Source organism: Somniosus microcephalus, unplaced genomic scaffold (genome assembly GCF_052327205.1).
Source record: "Somniosus microcephalus isolate GS21.2 unplaced genomic scaffold, FLI_Smic_1.0 unresolved_chr7, whole genome shotgun sequence".
NCBI classification, from domain to species: domain Eukaryota; kingdom Metazoa; phylum Chordata; class Chondrichthyes; order Squaliformes; family Somniosidae; genus Somniosus; species Somniosus microcephalus.
The window spans coordinates 5,173,584-5,197,859 of record NW_028225185.1 but is presented as its reverse complement, the minus strand read 5'-3'; the positions used below and the strand labels follow the sequence as shown (position 1 = coordinate 5,197,859).

Here is a 24,276-nt window from a genome sequence, read left to right as displayed (position 1 = left end):
GTGTGCTAAGGACACGGGGCAGTGAGCACAGGGGGTGATGGGTGAACGGGACTGGGTGTGAGTTAGGACACGGGGCAGTGAGCACAGGGGGTGATAGGTGAACGGGACTGGGTGTGAGTTAGGACACAGGGCAGTGAGCACAGGGGGTGATGGGTGAACGGGACTGGGTGTGAGTTAGGACACGGGGCAGTGAGCACAGGGGGTGATGGGTGAACGGGACTGGGTGTGAGTTAGGACACGGGGCAGTGAGCACAGAGGGTGATGGGTGAACGGGACTGGGTGTGAGTTAGGACACGGGGCAGTGAGCACAGAGGGTGATGGGTGAACGGGACTGGGTGTGAGTTAGGACACGGGGCAGTGAGCACAGGGGGTGATGGGTGAACGGGACTGGGTGTGAGTTAGTACACGGGCAGTGAGCACAGGGGGTGATGGGTGAATGGGACTGGGTGTGAGTTAGGACACGGGGCAGTGAGCACAGGGGGTGATGGGTGAACGGGACTCGGTGTGAGTTAGGACACGGGGCAGTGAGCACAGGGGGTGATGGGTGAACGGGACTGGGTGCGAGTTAGGACACGGGGCAGTGAGCACAGGGGGTGATGGGTGAACGGGACTGGGTGTGAGTTAGGACACGGGGCAGTGAGCACAGGGGGTGATGGGTGAACGGGACTGGGTGTGAGTTAGGACACGGGGCAGTGAGCACAGGGGGTGATGGGTGAACGGGACTGGGTGTGAGTTAGGACACGGGGCAGTGAGCACGGGGGGTGATGGGTGAACGGGACTGGGTGTGAGTTAGGACACGGGGCAGTGAGCACGGGGGGTGATGGGTGAACGGGACTGGGTGAGAGTTAGGACACGGGGCAGTGAGCACAGGGGGTGATGGGTGAACGGGACTGGGTGTGAGTTAGGACACGGGGCAGTGAGCACAGGGGGTGATGGGTGAACGGGACTGGGTGTGAGTTAGGACACGGGGCAGTGAGCACAGGGGCTGATGGGTGAACGGGACTGGGTGTGAGTTAGGACACGGGGCAGTGAGCACAGGGGGTGATGGGTGAACGGGACTGGGTGTGAGTTAGGACACGGGGCAGTGAGCACAGGGGGTGATGGGTGAACGGGACTGGGTGTGAGTTAGGACACGGGGCAGTGAGCGCAGGGCGTGATGGGTGAACGGGACTTGGTGTGAGTTAGGACACGGGGCAGTGAGCACAGGGGGCGATGGGTGAACGGGACTGGGTGTGAGTTAGGACACGGGGCAGTGAGCACAGGGGTTGATGGGTGAACGGGACTGGGTGTGAGTTAGGACACGGGGCAGTGAGCACAGGGGGTGATGGGTGAACGGGACTGGGTGTGAGTTAGGACACGGGGCAGTGAGCACAGGGGGTGATGGGTGAACGGGACTGGGTGTGAGTTAGGACATGGGGCAGTGAGCACAGGGGGTGATGGGTGAACGGGACTGGGTGTGAGTTAGGACACGGGGCAGTGAGCACAGGGGGTGATGGGTGAACGGGACTGGGTGTGAGTTAGGACACGGGGCAGTGAGCACAGGGGGTGATGGGTGAACGGGACTGGGTGTGAGTTAGGACACGGGGCAGTGAGCACAGGGGGTGATGGGTGAACGGGACTGGGTGTGAGTTAGGACACGGGGCAGTGAGCACAGAGGGGTGATGGGTGAACGGGACTGGGTGCGAGTTAGGACACGGGGCAGTGAGCACAGGGGGTGATGGGTGAACGGGACTGGGTGTGAGTTAGGACACGGGGCAGTGAGCACAGGGGGTGATGGGTGAACGGGACTGTGTGAGAGTTAGGACACAGGGCAGTGAGCACAGGGGGTGATGGGTGAACGGGACTGGGTGTGAGTTAGGACACGGGGCAGTGAGCACAGGGGGCGATGGGTGAATGGGGAGTCGGTGCGAGTTAGGACATGGGGCAGTGAGCACAGGGGGTGATGGGTGAACGGGACTGGGTGTGAGTTAGGACACGGGGCAGTGAGCACAGGGGGTGATGGGTGAACGGGACTGGGTGCGAGTTAGGACACGGGGCAGTGAGCACAGGGGGTGATGGGTGAACGGGACTGGGTGTGAGTTAGGACACGGGGCAGTGAGCACAGGGGTTGATGGGTGAACGGGACTCGGTGTGAGTTAGGACACGGGGCAGTGAGCACAGGGGGTGATGGGTGAACGGGACTGGGTGTGAGTTAGGACACGGGGCAGTGAGCACAGAGGGTGATGGGTGAACGGGACTGGGTGTGAGTTAGGACACGGGGCAGTGAGCACAGGGGGTGATGGGTGAACGGGACTGAGTCTGAGTTAGGACATGGGGCAGTGAGCACAGGGGTTGATGGGTGAACGGGACTCGGTGTGAGTTAGGACACAGGGCAGTGAGCACACGGGGTGATGGGTGAACGGGACTGGGTGTGAGTTAGGACACGGGGCAGTGAGCACAGGGGTTGATGGGTGAACGGGACTCGGTGCGAGTTAGGACACGGGGCAGTGAGCACAGGGGGTGATGGGTGAACGGGACTGGGTGGGAGTTCGGACACGGGGCAGTGAGCACAGGGGGTGATGGGTGAACGGGACTGGGTGTGAGTTAGGACACGGGGCAGTGAGCACAGGGGGTGATGGGTGAACGGGACTGGGTGCGAGTTAGGACACGGGGCAGTGAGCACAGGGGGTGATGGGTGAACGGGACTCGGTGTGAGTTAGGACACGGGGCAGTGAGCACAGGGGGTGATGGGTGAACGGGACTCGGTGTGAGTTAGGACACGGGGCAGTGAGCACAGCGGGGTGATGGGTGAACGGGACTGGGTGTGAGTTAGGACACGGGGCAGTGAGCACAGGGGGTGATGGGTGAACTGGACTGGGTGTGAGTTAGGACACGGGGCAGTGAGCACAGGGGGTGATGGGTGAACGGGACTGGGTGTGAGTTAGGACACGGGGCAGTGAGCACAGGGGGTGATGGGTGAACGGGACTGGGTGTGAGTTAGGACACGGGGCAGTGAGCACAGGGGGTGATGGGTGAACGGGACTGGGTGTGAATTAGGACACGGGGCAGTGAGCACAGGGGGTGATGGGTGAACGGGACTCGGTGTGAGTTAGGACACGGGGCAGTGAGCACAGGGGGTGATGGGTGAACGGGACTGGGTGCGAGTTAGGACACGGGGCAGTGAGCACAGGGGGTGATGGGTGAACGGGACTGGGTGCGAGTTAGGACACGGGGCAGTGAGCACAGAGGGTGATGGGTGAATGGGACTGGGTGTGAGTTAGGACACGGGGCAGTGAGCACAGGGGGTGATGGGTGAACGGGACTGGGTGTGAGTTAGGACACGGGGGCGGTGAGCACAGGGTGTGATGGGTGAACGGGACTGGGTGTGAGTTAGGACACGGGGCAGTGAGCACAGGGGGTGATGGGTGAACGGGACTGGGTGTGAGTTAGGACACGGGGCAGTGAGCACAGGGGGTGATGGGTGAACGGGACTGGGTGTGAGTTAGGACACGGGGCAGTGAGCACAGGGGGTGATGGGTGAACGGGACTGGGTGTGAGTTAGGACACGGGGCAGTGAGCACAGGGGGTGATGGGTGAACGGGACTCGGTGTGAGTTAGGACACGGGGCAGTGAGCACAGGGGGTGATGGGTGAACAGGACTCGGTGTGAGTTAGGACACGGGGCAGTGAGCACAGGGGGTGATGGGTGAACAGGACTGGGTGTGAGTTAGGACATGGGGCAGTGAGCACAGCGGGTGATGGGTGAATGGGACTGGGTGTGAGTTAGGACACGGGGCAGTGAGCACAGGGGGTGATGGGTGAACGGGACTGGGTGTGAGTTAGGACACGGGGCAGTGAGCACAGGGGGTGATGGGTGAACGGGACTGGGTGTGAGTTAGGACACGGGGCAGTGAGCACAGAGGGTGATGGGTGAATGGGACTGGGTGTGAGTTAGGACACGGGGCAGTGAGCACAGGGTGTGATGGGTGAACGGGACTGGGTGTGAGTTAGGACACGGGGCAGTGAGCACAGGGGGTGATGGGTGAACGGGACTGGGTGTGAGTTAGGACACGGGGCAGTGAGCACAGGGGGTGATGGGTGAACGGGACTCGGTGTGAGTTAGGACACGGGGCAGTGAGCACAGGGGATGATGGGTGAACGGGACTCGGTGTGAGTTAGGACACGGGGCAGTGAGCACAGAGGGTGATGGGTGAACGGGACTGGGTGTGAGTTAGGACACGGGGCAGTGAGCACAGGGGGTGATGGGTGAACAGGACTGGGTGTGAGTTAGGACACGGGGCAGTGAGCACAGGGGGTGATGGGTGAACGGGACTGGGTGTGAGTTAGGACACGGGGCAGTGAGCACAGGGGGTGATGGGTGAACGGGACTGGGTGTGAGTTAGGACACGGGGCAGTGAGCACAGGGGGTGATGGGCGAACAGGACTGGGTGTGAGTTAGGACACGGGGCAGTGAGCACAGGGGGTGATGGGTGAACAGGACTGGGTGTGAGTTAGGACACGGGGCAGTGAGCACAGGGGGTGATGGGTGAACGGGACTGGGTGTGAGTTAGGACACGGGGCAGTGAGCACAGCGGGTGATGGGTGAACGGGACTTGTGCAAGTTAGGACACGGGGCAGTGAGCACAGGGGGTGATGGGTGAACGGGACTGGGTGTGAGTTAGGACACAGGGCAGTGAGCACAGGGGGTGATGGGTGAACGGGACTGGGTGTGAGTTAGGACACGGGACAGTGAGCACAGGGGGTGATGGGTGAACGGGACTGGGTGTGAGTTAGGACACGGGGCAGTGAGCACAGGGGGTGATGGGTGAACGGGGCTGGGTGTGAGTTAGGACACGGGGCAGTGAGCACTGGGGGTGATGGGTGATCGGGACTGGGTGTGAGTTAGGACATGGGGCAGTGAGCACAGAGGGTGATGGGTGAACGGGACTGGGTGTGAGTTAGGACACGGGGCAGCAGAGTTTGGGATGAGCTGAAGTTTACGGAGGGTGGAATGTGGGAGGCCAGCCAGGAGTGTGTTGGAATAGTCGAGTCTGGAGGTAGCAAAGGAATGGATGAGGGTTTCAGCAGTGGATGAGCTGAGGCGGGGCAGAGACGGGCGATAGCGCCGTTAACATAGTAAAACATCCTAAAGCGCTTCACAGGATCGATTATCAGACACAATCTGACACCGAGCCACGTATTAGGACAGGTGACCAAAAGCTGGGTCAAAGAGGTTGGTTTTAAGGAGCGTCTTAAAGGAGGAGAAGCGGAGAGGTTTAGGGAGGGAATTCCAGAGCTCGGGGCCCAGGCGGCTGAAGGCACGGCCGCCAATGGTGGAGCGATGGAAATCCGGGGGGAGCCAAACACGGTCCCCTCGACTCACCGGGGGGCGGGGGTAAGAGGATGGGGGTCTCGGAATCCAACACAGGTGGGGGGGCGGGCACAGCCCTCCGGCTCAGCGGGGGTGACGGGGCAAATCGTGCTCACCTGCCTTCCAGGTACATGTCGTAGTAAAAGCCGTGCTCCGTGTCGGGCCCGCCGCACAGCAAGCCCCCGTACAGCCGCTCCAAGGCCGCGCCCAGCAGGTGAGCGCTGGAATGCCAGTACACCTGCGCCAAAAAAAACCCACAAAACACAAAAAATAAGGCGCACGAGGGTGAAACGACAGCACGGGAGCATAGAAACACCTTCTCAAGGGGCAATCAAGGATGAGCAATAATAACCAGGAACGAATAGAAAGAAAACTCGGGACGACAGGGAAAATCTGGGCAAATTCTGCAGCAGGTTCATGAAATGGCGCAGTAACCACTCTCCACCACCAGATGGCGATTTAATCCCCACACAGCTCACTGGGACCCTCTTGTGGCAGCAACCCGACACTGCAGCACCCCCATTGTAAAATAGAAACATCGAAAACTAGGAGCAGGAGTCGGCCATTCGAGCCTGCTCCGCCATTCAATATGATCATGGCTGATCCTCTATTCTATTCAATTCAATTCGCTTTATTGGCATGACAAGGTACATCTTATGTTGCCAAAGCATCGAAAAACATTTATGGTTGAACACAAAAATAGAGATCTATCCATAGTGTATAAACAGATATATCCCTGAGTGTATAAATAAACATTCATATAATTTGTATATACTCTTTTCTTAGGTTTACTGGTTGTCCCTCTGTTTATGGCAAGCTGTAACATAGTGTGCCGCTAAGGTTACACAATTTCTCTCTTCCCCTAGTAGGTATGGGAGTTTTTGGTCGTCATTCAAATTTCTGAATTCAGGGCATATTTTTGTGAATTTTGGGTAGAAATTCTCCCTGATGCCCTGATATTTTCCACAAGCTGTGAGGAAGTGCATCTCTGTCTCCACCACTCCCTGACTGCAGTGAGAGCATATCCTGTCCTCTCGTCAGCCAGGTCTGTCTGTGTCTGCCTTTTTCGATGGCCAGGCTATGCTCACTAAGTCTGTACATAATCAAGGTTTTTCTCAATTTGCTATCTTTTACCGTGGTCAGGTATTCAGCCATGTTGTATTGTCTGTTTAGGGCCAAGTAGCAATTGAGTTTGTTTTGGGTTTTTGTTGTTTCTGCCCAATATGACAGATATTTTTCCTTTTGCTTAGTGACGATTGTGTTGGGTCGAATTCTCTGTGTTACGATGTCACTGTCCTGGGGCTGGTTATTGTTAGTAGTGACTTCACTGAGTCCCAGGACTAGTTGACTGAGGGTATTCTTCTTTATGATCCTCTTTTGGCATTGCAGGGCTTCGTAATGATAGCAGTGGGGGTTGCTCATTTTTAGGTGTTTCCAAAATTTGGTGGCTCTTTTTTGGATAGTAATTATTAATGGATATTGGCCTAGTTCCGCCCTGCATGCATTGTTTACGGTTTTCCTTTGAGTCCGGAGGATACTTTTACAGAATTCTGCATGTAGGATCTCAATTGGGTGTTTGTCCCATTTTGCAAATTCTTGTTGTGTTAGCGGTCCCCACACCTCACTGCCATAGAGTGCAATTGGTTCAATTACTCAATACCATATTCCCGCTCTCTCCCCATACCCCTTGATGCCTTTTGTGTCTAGGAATCTATCGATCTCCTTCTTCAATATATTCAGTGACTTGGCCTCCACGGCCTTCTGTGGTAGAGAATTCCACAGGTTCCCCACCCTCTGAGTGAAGACATTTCTCCTCGTCTCAGTCCTAAATGTCCTACCCCGTATCCTGAGACTGAGACCCCTCGTTCTAGACCCCCCCCCCCCCCCCCCAGCCAGGGGAAACATCCTCCCTGCATCCAGTCTGTCTAGCCCTGTCAGAATTTTATACGTTTCAATGAGATCCCCTCTCATTCTTCTAAACTCCAGTGAATACAGGCCTAGTCGACCCAATCTCTCCTCATACGACAGTCCTGCCATCCCAGGAATCAGTCTGGTGAACCTTCGCTGCACTCCCTCTATGGCAAGTACAGGGGACTCGCTTTTAACCGCCAAAATTCAGGAGTAGTTCAGGTAAGTTTTACTATATATTAGTGGCCGTGTAACCGGGGTTCCTCGATCTGTGGCCGTGTAACCGGGGTTCCTGCACCTGTGGCCATGCAACAGGGACTCCTGGATCTGTGGCCATGTAACCGGGGTTCCTGAATCTGTGGCCGTGTAACCGGGGTTCCTGGATCTGTGGCCATGTAACCCGGACTCCTGCACAAGTGCCGTGTAACCGGGGCTCATGCACCTGTGGCCGTGTACCGAGCTCTCGTACCTGGGTAACTATACCTCTCTGTAATCCGGACTTTTTGATCAGCTGGCACCACGCCGGTCCCGTCGGTGCCGGATCAATAAAAGAGTTTCCTGTATATCCTTTCTTAGGTAAGGAGACCAAAACTGCACACAGTACTCCAGGTGTGGCCTCACAGAGCGACATGGGTGATTCCAGAACCGAGAGGGTACAACCATCAGGAGAGGCTGGCCAGGCTCGGGGCTTGTTCACCCCCTTAATCTTCTAAACTCGCGGGAATACAAGCCCAGTCTGTGCAACCTGGCCTTGGTAGTTTAACCCTTTGAGCTTCGATCACAACAACTCGCCGTGTCAAAAATCGTTACCTCCTCTCCCCCTCTGGTTCTTTTGCCAATCACCTTAAATCTGTGTCCCAGAATCACAGAACGTTAACAGCGCGGGAGGAGGCCATTCGGCCCATCGTGTCCGCGCCGGCCAACAAGGAGCCATCCAGGTTAATCCCACTTCCCAGCTCCTGGTCCGTAGCCCTGCAGGTTACAGCATCCCAAGGGCACATCCAAGGACTTTTTAAATGTGGTGAGGGTTCCTGCCTCTACCACCCTTTCAGGCAGTGAGTTCCAGACCCCCAACACCCTCTGGGTGAAGAAATTTCCCCTTGAATCCCCTCTAAACCTTCCACCATTTACTTTAAATCTGTGCCCCCTGGGATGGCAGGAATGACGTATGAGGAGAGATTGGGTCGATTGGGCTTGTACTCGCTGGAGTTTAGAAGAATGAGAGGGGATCTCATTGAAACTTATAAAATTCTAACAGGACTAGACAGACTAGATGCAGGAAGGATGTTCCCGATGGCGGGGGAGTCCAGAACCAGGGGTCACAGTCTAAGGATACGGGGTAAGCCATTTAGGACTGAGATGAGGAGGAATTTCTTCACCCAGAGAGTGGTGAACCTGTGGAATTCTCTACCACACAAGGCAGTGGAGGCCAATTCATTAAATATATTCAAGAAGGAGTTAGATATATTTCTTAAGGCTAAAGGGATCAAGGGATATGGGGAGAAGGCAGGGACAGGGTACTGAATTTGGATGATCAGCCATGATCTCATTGAATGGCGGAGCAGGCTCGAGGGGCCGAATGGCCGACTCGTGCTCCTATCTTCTATGTTTCTCTGTTTTCGACCCCTCTGCTACTGGAAACAGTTTCTCCTTATTTACTCTAACAAACCTTTCTTGACTTTGAGCACCTCTATCAAATCTCCTCTTGGCCTTCGAGGGGGAGCAGCCCAGATTCACAAGAGTGATACCCGGGGGCTGAAAGGGTTAAATTACCAGGACAGGTTACACAGACTGGGCTCGTGTTCCCTCGAGTTTAGAAGATTAAGGGGTGATCTAATCGAGGTGTTTAAGATGATTAAAGGATTCGATGGGGTAGAGAGACAGAAACTATTTCCTCTGGTGGGGGGAGTCCAGAACAAGGGGGGGGGGGGGGGGGGGGCGTCACCTTAAAATTAGAGCCAGGCCGTTCAGGGGTGATGTCGGGAAGCACTTCTTCACACAAAGGGTGGTGGAAATCTGGAACTCGCTCCCCCCAAAAAAGCTGTGGATGCTGGGGGTCAATTAGAGCTTTCAAGACTGGGATTGATAGTTTTTTTTGGGTAAGGGGATCACGGGGACTATCGCTGATCGAGTCCAAAGAACCATTTCTGACGGATTCAGGATCAAACTCCCCTGGTTAATAAAACGGAACTTGGAAACGCAAAAAGCCTCTGTGTCTCAATTCGATTTACCACTTATGTTAAAATGCTAGAAAAAGGGGTGAGGGAACCCAGGCGGGTGGATGGAGTTAAGATACAGATCCGTCTTGATCTCACTGAATGGCGGAACAGGCTCGAGGGGCTGAATGGCCTCCTCCTGTTCCTGTGTAACAGGCTCGAGGGGCTGAATGGCCTCCTCCTGTTCCTGTGTAACAGGCTCGAGGGGCTGAACGGCCTCCTCCTGTTCCGGTGTAACAGGCTCGAGGGGCTGAATGGGCCTCCTCCTGTTCCTGTGTAACAGGCTCGAGGGGCTGAATGGGCCTCCTCCTGTTCCTGTGTAACAGGCTCAAGGGGCTGAATGGGCCTCCTCCTGTTCCTGTGTAACAGGCTCGAGGGGCTGTATGGGCCTCCTCCTGTTCCTGTGTAACAGGCTCGAGGGGCTGAATGGGCCTCCTCCTGTTCCTGTGTAACAGGCTCGAGGGGCTGAATGGGCCTCCTCCTGTTCCTATACAGAGTTCTCTGAGCTGGTGCAGCCCCCAGGGCAGACACAAAGCAGTCGGGCTCCGGTCTCGCGCTCTCCCCTTACTCACCGCCTTCGCTGCCTCGCTGTCGAATGTCAGAAGCTCCACGGTCGAGTCTTCCTCTAGCGGTCGCTGCAGATCCCACAGCACGCCGTTTACCCGGGCCACCACTGCCCCGTCCGCCAGTCCCCGACTGACAGCCCAAAAACACAGAGCAAAAAGAAAGAATTAAACCTTGTCCCCCTGGTCAGCGGGAAGATATCATGGAATCACACAGCACAAAGGGAGGCCATTCGGCCCATCGGGCCTGTGCCGGCTCTTTGAACGAGCTCTCCAATTAGTCCCACTCCCCCCCTGCTCTTTCCCCACAGCCCTGTGAATTTCTCCCTTTCAAAGTATTTCTCCAATTCCCTTTTGAAAGTTACTATTGAATCTGCTTCCACCGCCTTTCAGGCAGCGCATTCCAGATCACAACAACTCGCTGCGTAAAAAAAATCTCTTCTCTCCCCTCTGGTTCTTTTGCTATTTATCTTCAATCTGTGTCCTCTGGTTACCGAACCTCCTGCCACTGGAAACACTTTCTCCTTATTTACTCCATCAAAACCCTTCAGGATTTTGAACGCCTCTATTAAATCTCCTCTTAACCTTCTCTGCTCTAAGGAGAACAATCCCAGCTTCTCCAGTCTCTCTTTGCAGCTCACCACCGTAACCCCTCTCAACCGTCACCCAAGCTTGCTCCTGAATCAGCTCCTATATAGTGTCGGAACCCCAGGCGTGAACCTGCCCTATCTACCATCTTGGAGGGTAGCTCACCTCGCCACGGCTCACTAACCTAACACAGCCCTGTTACAGCTCTTCCGACAGCCCATTAGGACTCACGGTTGCACCAAACAAAGTCTTAATTCAGTGTCTCCCTGAGCTTTGTGCTCCCCAGAGAGATTGGAACTCTTCTCAGAACACTCCCAGGGCAGGGATGGGTTAGATACAAAGTAAAGCTCCCTCTACACTGTCCCATCAAACACTCCCAGGGCAGGTACAGCACGGGTTAGATACAGAGTAAAGCTCCCTCTACACTGTCCCATCAAACACTCCCAGGGCAGGTACAGCACGGGTTAGATACAGAGTAAAGCTCCCTCTACACTGTCCCATCAAACACTCCCAGGGCAGGTACAACACGGGGTTAGATACAGAGTAAAGCTCCCTCTACACTGCCCCATCAAACACTCCCAGGGCAGGGATGGGTTAGATACAAAGTAAAGCTCCCTCTACACTGTCCCATCAAACACTCCCAGGGCAGGTACAGCACAGGTTAGATACAGAGTAAAGCTCCCTCTACACTGTCCCATCAAACACTCCCAGGGCAGGTACAGCACGGGTTAGATACAGAGTAAAACTCCCTCTACACTGCACCCATCAAACACACCCAGGGCGGGTACAGCACGGGTTAGATACAGAGTAAAGCTCCCTCGACACTGTCCCCATCAAACACTCCCAGGGCAGGTACAGCACGGGTTAGATACAGAGTAAAGCTCCCTCTACACTGCCCCATCAAACACTCCCAGGGCAGGTACAGCACGGGTTAGATACAGAGTAAAGCTCCCTCTACACTGTCCCATCAAACACTCCCAGGACAGGTACAGCACAGTTTCAATGCTGAATACACTGTTACAACAACCTGCTTCAATCTGAACCTCAGAAGGTTCCCTATGTTGAACCAGACAATTTCCTGCTTTCTTTGAGGCTCCATCTTTCAGTTATGTGTGTTCTCAGTATCTAAATGGGGTAGAGAAACAGAGAGATCTGGGGGTCGAGATTCACAAATCACTAAAAGCAGTGACGCTGGTTAATAAGGCCATAACAAAAGCAAACCAAGCACTGGGGTTCATTTCTAGAGGGATAGAATTGAAAGTTACGTTAAACTTGTTTCGAACCTTGATTAGACCACACTTGGAGCACCGTGCACAGTTCTGGTCTCCATATACCTTGGTTAGACCACACTTGGAGCACTGCGCACAGTTCTGGTCTCCATATACCTTGGTTAGACCACACTTGGAGCACTGCGCACAGTTCTGGTCTCCATATACCTTGGTTAGACCACACTTGGAGCACTGTGCACTGTTCTGGTCTCCACATTACAAAAAAGATATAGAGACACTGGAGAAGGTGCAAAAAAGATTGACAAGGATGATACCAGAACTGAGAGGTTAGAACCATCAGGAAAGTTTGACCAGGCGGGGGCTCTTTTCTCTAGAAGAGAGAAGGTTGAGGGGTGACCTGATCGAGGACTTTAAGATTATGAAAGGGTTCGATAGGGTAGACGGAGAGAAGATGTTTCCACTTGTGGGGGAGACCAGAACTAGGGGCCATCAATAGAAGACAGTCACTAATAAATCCAAAGGGGAATTCAGGAGAAACTTCTTTACCCTGAGAGTGGTGAGAATGTGGAACTCGCTCCCACAGGGAGTGGTTGAGGCGAATAGTATCGATGCATTTAAGGGGAAGCTGGATAAACACATGAGGGAGAAAGGATTAGAGGGATATGGTGATGGGGTGAGATGAAGAGGGGTGGGAGGAGGCTGGTGTTGATGGGGTGAGATGAAGAGGGGTGGGAGGAGGCTGGTGTTGATGGGGTGAGATGAAGAGGGGTGGGAGGAGGCTGGTGTTGATGGGGTGAGATGAAGAGGGGTGGGAGGGGGCTGGTGTTGATGGGGTGAGATGAAGAGGGGTGGGAGGAGGTTGGTGTTGACGGGGTGAGATGAAGAGGGGTGGGAGGAGGCTGGTGTTGATGGGGTGAGATGAAGAGGGGTGGGAGGAGGCTGGTGTTGATGGGTGAGATGAAGAGGGGTGGGAGGGGGCTGGTGTTGATGGGGTGAGATGAAGAGGGGTGGGAGGGGGCTGGTGTTGATGGGGTGAGATGAAGAGGGTTGGGAGGAGGCTGGTGTTGATGGGTGAGATGAAGAGGGGATGGGAGGAGGCTGGTGTTGATGGGTGAGATGAAGAGGGGTGGGAGGAGGCTGGTGTTGATGAGGCTGGTGTTGATGGGGTGAGATGAAGAGGGGTGGGAGGAGGCTGGTGTTGATGAGGTGAGATGAAGACGGGGTGGAGGAGGCTGGTGTTGATGGGGTGAGATGAAGAGGGGTGGGAGGAGGCTGGTGTTGATGGGGTGAGATGAAGAGGGGGTGGGAGGAGGCTGGTGTTGATGGGGTGAGATGAAGAGGGGTGGGAGGAGGCTGGTGTTGATGAGGTGAGATGAAGAGGGGTGGGAGGAGGCTGGTGTTGATGGGGTGAGATGAAGAGGGGTGGGAGGAGGCTGGTGTTGATGGGGTGAGATGAAGAGGGGTGGGAGGAGACTGGTGTTGACGGGGTGAGATGAAGAGGGGTGGGAGGAGACTGGTGTTGACGGGGTGAGATGAAGAGGGGTGGGAGGAGGCTGGTGTTGATGAGGCTGGTGTTGATGGAGTGAGATGAAGAGGGGTGGGAGGGGGCTGGTGTTGATGGGATGTGATGAAGAGGGGTGGGAGGAGGCTGGTGTTGATGGGGTGAGATGAAGAGGGGTGGGAGGAGGCTGGTGTTGATGGGGTGAGATGAAGAGGGGTGGGAGGAGGCTGGTGTTGATGGGGTGAGATGAAGAGGGGTGGGAGGAGGCTGGTGTTGATGAGGCTGGTGTTGATGGGGTGAGATGAAGAGGGGCGGGAGGAGACTGGTGTTGATGAGGTGAGATGAAGAGGGGTGGGAGGAGGCTGGTGTTGATGGGGTGAGATGAAGAGGGGTGGGAGGAGGCTGGTGTTGATGGGGTGAGATGAAGAGGGGTGGGAGGAGGCTGGTGTTGATGGAGTGAGATGAAGAGGGGTGGGAGGAGGCTGGTGTTGATGTGGTGAGATGAAGAGGGGTGGGAGGAGGCTGGTGTGGATGAGGTGAGATGAAGAGGGGTGGGAGGAGGCTGGTGTTGATGGGGTGAGATGAAGAGGGGTGGGAGGAGGCTGGTGTGCATGGGGTGAGATGAAGAGGGGTGGGAGGAGGCTGGTGTTGATGGAGTGAGATGAAGAAGGGTGGGAGGAGGCTGGTGTTGATGGGGTGAGATGAAGAGGGGTGGGAGGAGGCTGGTGTTGATGAGGTGAGATGAAGAGGGGTGGGAGGAGGCTGGTGTTGATGGGGTGAGATGAAGAGGGGTGGGAGGAGGCTGGTGTTGATGGGGTGAGATGAAGAGGGGTGGGAGGAGGCTGGTGTTGATGGGGTGAGATGAAGAGGGGTGGGAGGAGGCTGGTGTTGATGGGGTGAGATGAAGAGGGGTGGGAGGAGGCTGGTGTTGATGGGGTGAGATGAAGAGGGGTGGGAGGAGGCTGGTGTTGATGGGGTGAGATGAAGAGGAGTGGGAGGAGGCTGGTGTTGATGGGGTGAGATGAAGAGGGGTGGGAGGAGGCTGGTGTTGATGGGGTGAGATGAAGAGGGGTGGGAGGAGGCTGGTGTTGATGGGGTGAGATGAAGAGGGGTGGGAGGAGGCTGGTGTTGATGGAGTGAGATGAAGAGGGGTGGGAGGAGGCTGGTGTTGATGGGGTGAGATGAAGAGGGGTGGGAGGAGGCTGGTGTTGATGGGGTGAGATGAAGGGGGGCGGGAGGAGGCTGGTGTTGATGGGGTGAGATGAAGAGGGGTGGGAGGAGGCTGGTGTTGATGGGGTGAGATGAAGAGGGGTGGGAGGAGGCTGGTGTTGATGGAGTGAGATGAAGAAGGGTGGGAGGAGGCTGGTGTTGATGGGGTGAGATGAAGAGGGGTGGGAGGAGGCTGGTGTTGATGGGGTGAGATGAAGAGGGGTGGGAGGAGGCTGGTGTTGATGGGGTGAGATGAAGAGGGGTGGGAGGAGGCTGGTGTTGATGAGGTGAGATGAAGAGGGGTGGGAGGAGGCTGGTGTTGATGGGGGGAGATGAAGAGGGGTGGGAGGAGGCTGGTGTTGATGTGGGGAGATGAAGAGGGGTGGGAGGAGGCTGGTGTTGATGTGGGGAGATGAAGAGGGGTGGGAGGAGGCTGGTGTTGATGGGGTGAGATGAAGAGGGGATGGGAGGAGGCTGGTGTTGATGGGTGAGATGAAGAGGGGTGGGAGGAGGCTGGTGTTGATGGGGTGAGATGAAGAGGGGTGGGAGGGGGCTGGTGTTGATGGGGTGAGATGAAGAGGGGTGGGAGGAGGCTGGTGTTGATGGGGTGAGATGAAGAGGGGGTGGGAGGAGGCTGGTGTTGATGGGGTGAGATGAAGAGGGGTGGGAGGAGGCTGGTGTTGATGAGGTGAGATGAAGAGGGGTGGGAGGAGGCTGGTGTTGATGGGGTGAGATGAAGAGGGGTGGGAGGAGGCTGGTGTTGATGGGGTGAGATGAAGAGGGGTGGGAGGAGACTGGTGTTGACGGGGTGAGATGAAGAGAGGTGGGAGGAGACTGGTGTTGACGGGGTGAGATGAAGAGGGGTGGGAGGAGGCTGGTGTTGATGAGGCTGGTGTTGATGGGGTGAGATGAAGAGGGGTGGGAGGGGGCTGGTGTTGATGGGATGTGATGAAGAGGGGTGGGAGGAGGCTGGTGTTGATGGGGTGAGATGAAGAGGGGTGGGAGGAGGCTGGTGTTGATGGGGTGAGATGAAGAGGGGTGGGAGGGGGCTGGTGTTGATGGGGTGAGATGAAGAGGGTTGGGAGGAGGCTGGTGTTGATGGGTGAGATGAAGAGGGGATGGGAGGAGGCTGGTGTTGATGGGTGAGATGAAGAGGGGTGGGAGGAGGCTGGTGTTGATGAGGCTGGTGTTGATGGGGTGAGATGAAGAGGGGTGGGAGGAGGCTGGTGTTGATGAGGTGAGATGAAGACGGGGTGGAGGAGGCTGGTGTTGATGGGGTGAGATGAAGAGGGGTGGGAGGAGACTGGTGTTGATGAGGTGAGATGAAGAGGGGTGGGAGGAGGCTGGTGTTGATGGGGTGAGATGAAGACGGGGTGGAGGAGGCTGGTGTTGATGGGGTGAAATGAAGAGGGGTGGGAGGAGGCTGGTGTTGATGAGGTGAGATGAAGAGGGGTGGGAGGAGGCTGGTGTTGATGGGGTGAGATGAAGAGGGGTGGGAGGAGGCTGGTGTTGATGGGGTGAGATGAAGAGGGGTGGGAGGAGACTGGTGTTGACGGGGTGAGATGAAGAGGGGTGGGAGGAGACTGGTGTTGACGGGGTGAGATGAAGAGGGGTGGGAGGAGGCTGGTGTTGATGAGGCTGGTGTTGATGGAGTGAGATGAAGAGGGGTGGGAGGGGGCTGGTGTTGATGGGATGTGATGAAGAGGGGTGGGAGGAGGCTGGTGTTGATGGGGTGAGATGAAGAGGGGTGGGAGGAGGCTGGTGTTGATGGGGTGAGATGAAGAGGGGTGGGAGGAGGCTGGTGTTGATGGGGTGAGATGAAGAGGGGTGGGAGGAGGCTGGTGTTGATGAGGCTGGTGTTGATGGGGTGAGATGAAGAGGGGCGGGAGGAGACTGGTGTTGATGAGGTGAGATGAAGAGGGGTGGGAGGAGGCTGGTGTTGATGGGGTGAGATGAAGAGGGGTGGGAGGAGGCTGGTGTTGATGGGGTGAGATGAAGAGGGGTGGGAGGAGGCTGGTGTTGATGGAGTGAGATGAAGAGGGGTGGGAGGAGGCTGGTGTTGATGTGGTGAGATGAAGAGGGGTGGGAGGAGGCTGGTGTGGATGAGGTGAGATGAAGAGGGGTGGGAGGAGGCTGGTGTTGATGGGGTGAGATGAAGAGGGGTGGGAGGAGGCTGGTGTGCATGGGGTGAGATGAAGAGGGGTGGGAGGAGGCTGGTGTTGATGGAGTGAGATGAAGAAGGGTGGGAGGAGGCTGGTGTTGATGGGGTGAGATGAAGAGGGGTGGGAGGAGGCTGGTGTTGATGAGGTGAGATGAAGAGGGGTGGGAGGAGGCTGGTGTTGATGGGGTGAGATGAAGAGGGGTGGGAGGAGGCTGGTGTTGATGGGGTGAGATGAAGAGGGGTGGGAGGAGGCTGGTGTTGATGGGGTGAGATGAAGAGGGGTGGGAGGAGGCTGGTGTTGATGGGGTGAGATGAAGAGGGGTGGGAGGAGGCTGGTGTTGATGGGGTGAGATGAAGAGGGGTGGGAGGAGGCTGGTGTTGATGGGGTGAGATGAAGAGGAGTGGGAGGAGGCTGGTGTTGATGGGGTGAGATGAAGAGGGGTGGGAGGAGGCTGGTGTTGATGGGGTGAGATGAAGAGGGGTGGGAGGAGGCTGGTGTTGATGGGGTGAGATGAAGAGGGGTGGGAGGAGGCTGGTGTTGATGGAGTGAGATGAAGAGGGGTGGGAGGAGGCTGGTGTTGATGGGGTGAGATGAAGAGGGGTGGGAGGAGGCTGGTGTTGATGGGGTGAGATGAAGGGGGGCGGGAGGAGGCTGGTGTTGATGGGGTGAGATGAAGAGGGGTGGGAGGAGGCTGGTGTTGATGGGGTGAGATGAAGAGGGGTGGGAGGAGGCTGGTGTTGATGGAGTGAGATGAAGAAGGGTGGGAGGAGGCTGGTGTTGATGGGGTGAGATGAAGAGGGGTGGGAGGAGGCTGGTGTTGATGGGGTGAGATGAAGAGGGGTGGGAGGAGGCTGGTGTTGATGGGGTGAGATGAAGAGGGGTGGGAGGAGGCTGGTGTTGATGAGGTGAGATGAAGAGGGGTGGGAGGAGGCTGGTGTTGATGGGGGGAGATGAAGAGGGGTGGGAGGAGGCTGGTGTTGATGTGGGGAGATGAAGAGGGGTGGGAGGAGGCTGGTGTTGATGTGGGGAGATGAAGAGGGGTGGGAGGAGGCTGGTGTTGATGGGGTGAGATGAAGAGGGGATGGGAGGAGGCTGGTGTTGATGGGTGAGATGAAGAGGGGTGGGAGGAGGCTGGTGTTGATGGGGTGAGATGAAGAGGGGTGGGAGGGGGCTGGTGTTGATGGGGTGAGATGAAGAGGGGTGGGAGGAGGCTGGTGTTGATGGGGTGAGATGAAGAGGGGGTGGGAGGAGGCTGGTGTTGATGGGGTGAGATGAAGAGGGGTGGGAGGAGGCTGGTGTTGATGAGGTGAGATGAAGAGGGGTGGGAGGAGGCTGGTGTTGATGGGGTGAGATGAAGAGGGGTGGGAGGAGGCTGGTGTTGATGGGGTGAGATGAAGAGGGGTGGGAGGAGACTGGTGTTGACGGGGTGAGATGAAGAGAGGTGGGAGGAGACTGGTGTTGACGGGGTGAGATGAAGAGGGGTGGGAGGAGGCTGGTGTTGATGAGGCTGGTGTTGATGGGGTGAGATGAAGAGGGGTGGGAGGGGGCTGGTGTTGATGGGATGTGATGAAGAGGGGTGGGAGGAGGCTGGTGTTGATGGGGTGAGATGAAGAGGGGTGGGAGGAGGCTGGTGTTGATGGGGTGAGATGAAGAGGGGTGGGAGGAGGCTGGTGTTGATGGGGTGAGATGAAGAGGGGTGGGAGGAGGCTGGTGTTGATGAGGCTGGTGTTGATGGGGTGAGATGAAGAGGGGCGGGAGGAGACTGGTGTTGATGGGGTGAGATGAAGAGGGGTGGGAGGAGGCTGGTGTTGATGGGGTGAGATGAAGAGGGGTGGGAGGAGGCTGGTGTTGATGGGGTGAGATGAAGAGGGGTGGGAGGAGGCTGGTGTTGATGGAGTGAGATGAAGAGGGGTGGGAGGAGGCTGGTGTTGATGTGGTGAGATGAAGAGGGGTGGGAGGAGGCTGGTGTTGATGGGGTGAGATGAAGAGGGGTGGGAGGAGGCTGGTGTTGATGGGGTGAGATGAAGAGGGGTGGGAGGAGGCTGGTGTGGATGGGGTGAGATGAAGAGGAGTGGGAGGAGGCTGGTGTTGATGGGGTGAGATGAAGAGGGGTGGGAGGAGGCTGGTGTGGATGGGGTGAGATGAAGAGGAGTGGGAGGAGGCTGGTGTTGATGGGGTGAGATGAAGAGGGGTGGGAGGAGGCTGGTGTTGATGGAGTGAGATGAAGAGGGGTGGGAGGAGGCTGGTGTTGATGGGGTGAGATGAAGAGGGGTGGGAGGGGGCTGGTGTTGATGGGGTGAGATGAAGAGGGGTGGGAGGAGGCTGGTGTTGATGGAGTGAGATGAAGAGGGGTGGGAGGAGGCTGGTGTTGATAGGGTGAGATGAAGAGGGGTGGGAGGGGGCTGGTGTTGATGGGGTGAGATGAAGAGGGGTGGGAGGAGGCTGGTGTTGATGTGGTGAGATGAAGAGGGGTGGGAGGAGGCTGGTGTTGATGGGGTGAGATGAAGAGGGGTGGGAGGAGGCTGGTGTTGATGGGGTGAGATGAAGAGGGGTGGGAGGAGGCTGGTGTGGGGAATAAACACCGGCACGGACCGGTTGTGCCAAGCGGCCTGTTTCGGTGCGGTAAATACTGTGTGGTGCTCTGACCTGACTGTTCTGGTGATCTGATACGGACTGGTTTTCCACGACTCGGCCTCCACGCACTTCCCGTCCGGCAGGCGGACCTTGATCGGCCGACTCTCCTTCGAAACTCTTTCTCGAAGGATTTCATCGTGAGCTGCCTTTAGCTTCTCAAACCGCAGTAGCCGCTCCTCGATGTACGGGGGCCAAGGCTTCGCCTGGAGGGCACAGAAAGAATTTGCGTCTGTGAGCCAGGACAGGAAGAAAAACTGGAAAATGCGGGGAAATAACGCCCACCTCGAATCAGCAACTGAAGGGGATAAAATTACAGGGCTATGGGGATAGAGCAACAGAGTGGGATTAATTGGAGAGCTCTTTCAAAGAGCTGGCACAGGCATGATGGGCTGAATGGCCTCATTCTGTGCTGTATCATCCTGTGATTCTATGCCTTTCCACCATCTACAAGGCACAAGTCAGGAGTGTGATGGAATACTCTCCACTTGCCTGGATGAGTGCAGCTCCAACAACACTCAAGAAGCTCGACACCATCCAGGACAAAGCAGCCCGCTTGATTGGCACCCCATCCACCACCTTAAACATTCACTCCCTCCACCACCGGCGCACCGTGGCTGCAGTGTGTACCATCTACAAGATGCACTGCAGCAACTCGCCAAGGCTTCTTCGGCAGCACCTCCCAAACCCGCCACCTCTTCCACCTAGAAGGACAAGGGCAGCAGGCGCATGGGAACACCAGCACCTCCAAGTTCCCCTCCAAGTCACACACACCATCCCGACTTGGAAATATTTCGGCCGTTCCTTCATCGTCGCTGGGTCAAAATCCTGGAACTCCCTCCCTAACAGCACTGTGGGAGCACCTTCACCACACGGACTGCAGCGGTTCAAGGCAGCGGCTCACCACCACCTTCTCAAGGGGCAACTAGGGACGGGCAATAAATGCCGGCCTTGCCAGCGACGCCCACATCCCATCTACGAATAAAGAAGACAGTTTATTTTTTTTTTTTATGTCACTTACCTGCGTTCCACCGCCATCCTCACTGCCTTTTGTGCCACGTTTGCCCGTATGTTCGTTACAAGGTGCCGCTTTGGCTGTTCCCTATCAATGAAGGTGAAAGGAGGTCATTATGTTGTGATCTGGAACGCGCTGCCTGAAAGGGCGGTGGAAGCAGATTCAATAGTAACTTTCAAAAGGCAATTGGATAAATACTCGAAGGGAAAAAATTGCAGGGCTGTGGGGAGAGAGCAGGGGGGAGTGGGACTAATTGGAGAGCTCGTTCAAAGAGCCGGCACAGGCCCGATGGGCCGAAGGGCCTCCTCCTGTGCTGTAACATTCAATGATTATGGCTGCAAAAGTTCAAACGCTCTGTCCTTTGACCTCAGCTCTCGAGGTACATAGAAACACAGTAGGAGCAGGAGTAGCCCATTCGGCCCCTCGAGCCTGCTCCGCCATTCAATGAGATCATGGCTGATCATCCAAATTCAGTACGCTGTCCCTGCCTTCTCCCCATACTCCTTGATCCCTTTAGCCTTAAGAAATATATCCAACTCCTTCTTGAATATATTTAATGAATTGGCCTCCACTGCCTTCTGTGGTAGAGAATTCCACAGGTTCACCACTCTCTGGGTGAAGAAATTCCTCCTCATCTCAGTCCTAAATGGCTTACCCCTTATCCTTAGACTGTGACCCCTGGTTCTGGACTCCCCGACCATCGGGAACATCCTCCCTGCATCTAGTCTGTCTAGTCCTGTTAGAGTTTTATAAGTTTCAATGAGATCCCCTCTCATTCTTCTAAACTCCAGCGAGTATAAGCCCAATCGACCCAATCTCTCCTCATACGTCATTCCTGCCATCCCAGGTATCAGTCTGGTGAATCTTCACTGCACTCCCTCCATGGCAAGAACATCCTTCCTCAGATAAGGCAACCAAAACTGCACACAATACTCAAGGTGCGGTCTCACCAAGGCCCTGTACAACTGCAGCAAGACATCCTTGCTCCTGTACTCAAACCCTCTCGCTATGAAGGCCAACATACCATTTGCCTTCTTAACCGCCTGCTGCACCTGCATGCTTACCTTCAGCGACTGGTGCACAAGGGCACCCAGGTCTCGTTGCACTTCCCCTTCTCCCAATCTATTGCCATTCAGATAATAATCTGCCTTCCTGTTTTTGCCACCAAAGTGGATAACCTCGCATTTATCCACATTATACTGCATCTGCCATGAACTGCCCAATCACCCAACCTGTCCAAATCATACTGGAGTTTCTCGGCATCCTCCTCACAGCACACACGCCCACCCAGCTTTGCGTCATCTGCAAACTTGGAGATATTACATCTAATCCCCTCGTCTAGATCATTAATATATATTGTGAATAGCTGGGGTCCTAGCACCGATCCCTGCGGTACCCCACTAGTCACTGCCTGCCACTTGGAAAAAGACCCATTTATTCCAACTCTTTGCTTCCTGTCTGCCGACCAGTTCTCTATCCAAGTCAGTACCTTGCCCCCAATCCCACGTGCTTTAACTTTACACACTAATCTCTTATGCGGGACCTTATCTGTAAAATGCTGAGGCCTTGCTTTATTACAGATCCCCGAGGTGAACAGAGGTTCCTCTATTAATGTGGAAGGGATAGTGATCGGGAGTGGTGAAAATATATCGGCCGTTCCTTCATCGTCGCTGGGTCAGAATCCTGGAACTCCCTCCCTAACAGCACTGTGGGAGCACCTTCACCACACGGGACTGCAGCAGTTCAAGAAGGCAGCTCACCACCTTCTCAAGGGCAACTAGGGATGGGCAATAAATGCTGGCCCTTGCCAGCGACGCCCACATCCCATGAATGAATTTTAAAAAACATTTCCCCCCTTCCGAACTGAAGGGTGTTATTGCAGCCTCCTTCGAGGCAGAGGAAGACACAGGGCTGTGGGGAGGCAACAGGGCACTGGGATTATTCCAGCAAAGAGATGGCACCGGCCTAATGGGCTGACTGGCCTCCTTTCATACAGTTATGGCTCTGTTGTTACATTGAACAATACAAGCCAGGGATGGAACCTGGGATTCCCTGATTGATGTATCCCGGTAGCAAATAGACCTGCATTTCCACAGCACCTTTCACAACCTCAGGACGTTCCAAAGCGCTTCACAACCAATAAAGTACTTTCGAAGTGCAGTCATGATTCTAACGTAGGAAACGCAGCAGCCAATTTGCGGACAGCAAGCTCCCACACATTATGTGATAATGACCAGATAATCTATTTTAGTGATGTTGGTTGAAGGATAAATATTGACCCTGGGGAGAACGCCCCTGCTCGTCTTCAAAATAGGGATCTTTTACGTCCGCATGAGAGGGCAGACAGGTCCTCGGTTTAATGTCTCATCAAAAGACGGCACCTCCAACAGTGCAGCCCTCCCTCAGTACTGCCCCTCCGACAGTGCAGCGCTCCCTCAGTACCGCTCCTCCGACAGTGCGGCGCTCACTCAGTACTGCCCCTCCGACAGTGCGGCACTCCCTCAGTACTGCCCCTCCGACAGTGCGGCGCTCACTCAGTACTGCCCCTCCGACAGTGCGGCGCTCCCTCAGTACTGCCCCTCCGACAGTGCGGCGCTCCCTCAGTACTGCGGCGCTCCCTCAGTACCACCACTCCGACAGTGCGGCGCTCCCTCAGTACCACCACTCCGATAGTGTGGTGCTCCCTCAGTACCGCATCTCCGACAGTGCGGCACTCCCTCAGTACTGTCCCTCCGACAGTGCAGCGCTCCCTCAGCGCTGCCCCTCCGACAGTGCGGCGCTCCCTCAGTACCACCACTCCGATAGTGCGGTGCTCCCTCAGCGCTGCCCCTCCGACAGCGCGGCGCTCCCTCAGCGCTGCCCCTCCGACAGTGCAGCGCTCCCTCAGCGCTGCCCCTCCGACAGTGCGGCGCTCCCTCAGCGCTGCCCCTCCGACAGTGCGGCCCTCCCTCAGTACTGGGAGTGTCAGCCTAGATTTTTGTGCTCAAGTCTCTGGGCTGGGACTCGAACCCACGACCTTCAGGCTCAGAGGCGAGTGAGAGTGCTACCCACTGAGCCACAGCTGACTTTCTCCAGTACAAAAAGCACCCCATCACATCAGGGAAGCACAGCAAAGTCTATGTTATTACTAAGAGTGTGAGAAAGGATTTAACAACAAAAGGACTTGGAATTATTTTAAGCTTTCAGACACGGTGCATTCAGTAAATGAAGAGTCCAACAGACCCAGCAGCGTCGCAGGCGAGGCTCAGAAGCGGTGGGGAAGCGACAGAGCCCCAACCTCCTGGCGGACAGACTCCAAAGAGCCAGAGACATTCTGCTCAGCCTGTTTCTCCCATGGGCGCCGCCATGACGGTCGCCACGGGCCCCGCCCCGCCAGCCTGCCTATTGGTCACAGCAATGTAGCAATTGGAGCAGCCCGCCTCCCGATTGGTCCGCGCCCCCATCAGCCAAAGCCTCGCTCTTCCGCATAGTGCTGCGCCTGAACCCTTCCGGGGTCGGCAATGTGAGCACATCTGGGTGTTATTTCAGCCAGAAACTGACAACACAGGGACAGGCCATTCGGCCCACCTGGTCCATGCTGGTGTTTATGCTCCACACGAGCCTCCTTCCACCATAGTAACATCACACTGTCAGCTGTGGCTCAGTGGGCAGCACTCTCGCCTCGAAGTTGTGAGTTCGAGCCCCACTCCAGAGACTTGAGCACAAAAATCCAGGCTGACACTCCCAGTGCAGTGCCGAGAGAGCGCCGCGCTGTCGGAGGGGCGGTACCGAGGGAGCGCCGCGCTGTCGGAGGGGCGGTACCGAGGGAGCGCCGCGCTGTCGGAGGGGCGGTACCGAGGGAGCGCCGCGCTGTCGGAGGGGCGGTACCGAGGGAGCGCCGCGCTGTCGCAGGGGCGGTACCGAGG

At 56.0% G+C, this 24,276-nt stretch overlaps 1 protein-coding gene across 2 annotated transcripts in view; it reads right to left on the bottom strand.

The window, feature by feature from the left end:
* Window positions 1-23,756, bottom strand: part of LOC147086422 (threonine--tRNA ligase 1, cytoplasmic-like) — a 73,211-nt gene extending 49,455 nt beyond the window's left edge. Inside the window, exons 1-5 of one of the 2 annotated variants that reach the window (XM_085978529.1) lie at window positions 23,594-23,756; window positions 20,378-20,458; window positions 19,372-19,562; window positions 10,046-10,169; window positions 5,466-5,587 (exon numbers count right to left, since the gene is read on the bottom strand). In XM_085978529.1, coding sequence (XP_085834655.1) covers window positions 5,466-5,587; window positions 10,046-10,169; window positions 19,372-19,562; window positions 20,378-20,458; window positions 23,594-23,683 — 608 coding nt within the window. In that variant the 5' untranslated portion in view covers window positions 23,684-23,756. The remainder of the gene's footprint in view (window positions 1-5,465; window positions 5,588-10,045; window positions 10,170-19,371; window positions 19,563-20,377; window positions 20,459-23,593) is intronic. The other variant, XM_085978528.1, reaches the window with a different exon arrangement.
* Between the last annotated feature and the right edge of the window lie 520 nt (window positions 23,757-24,276).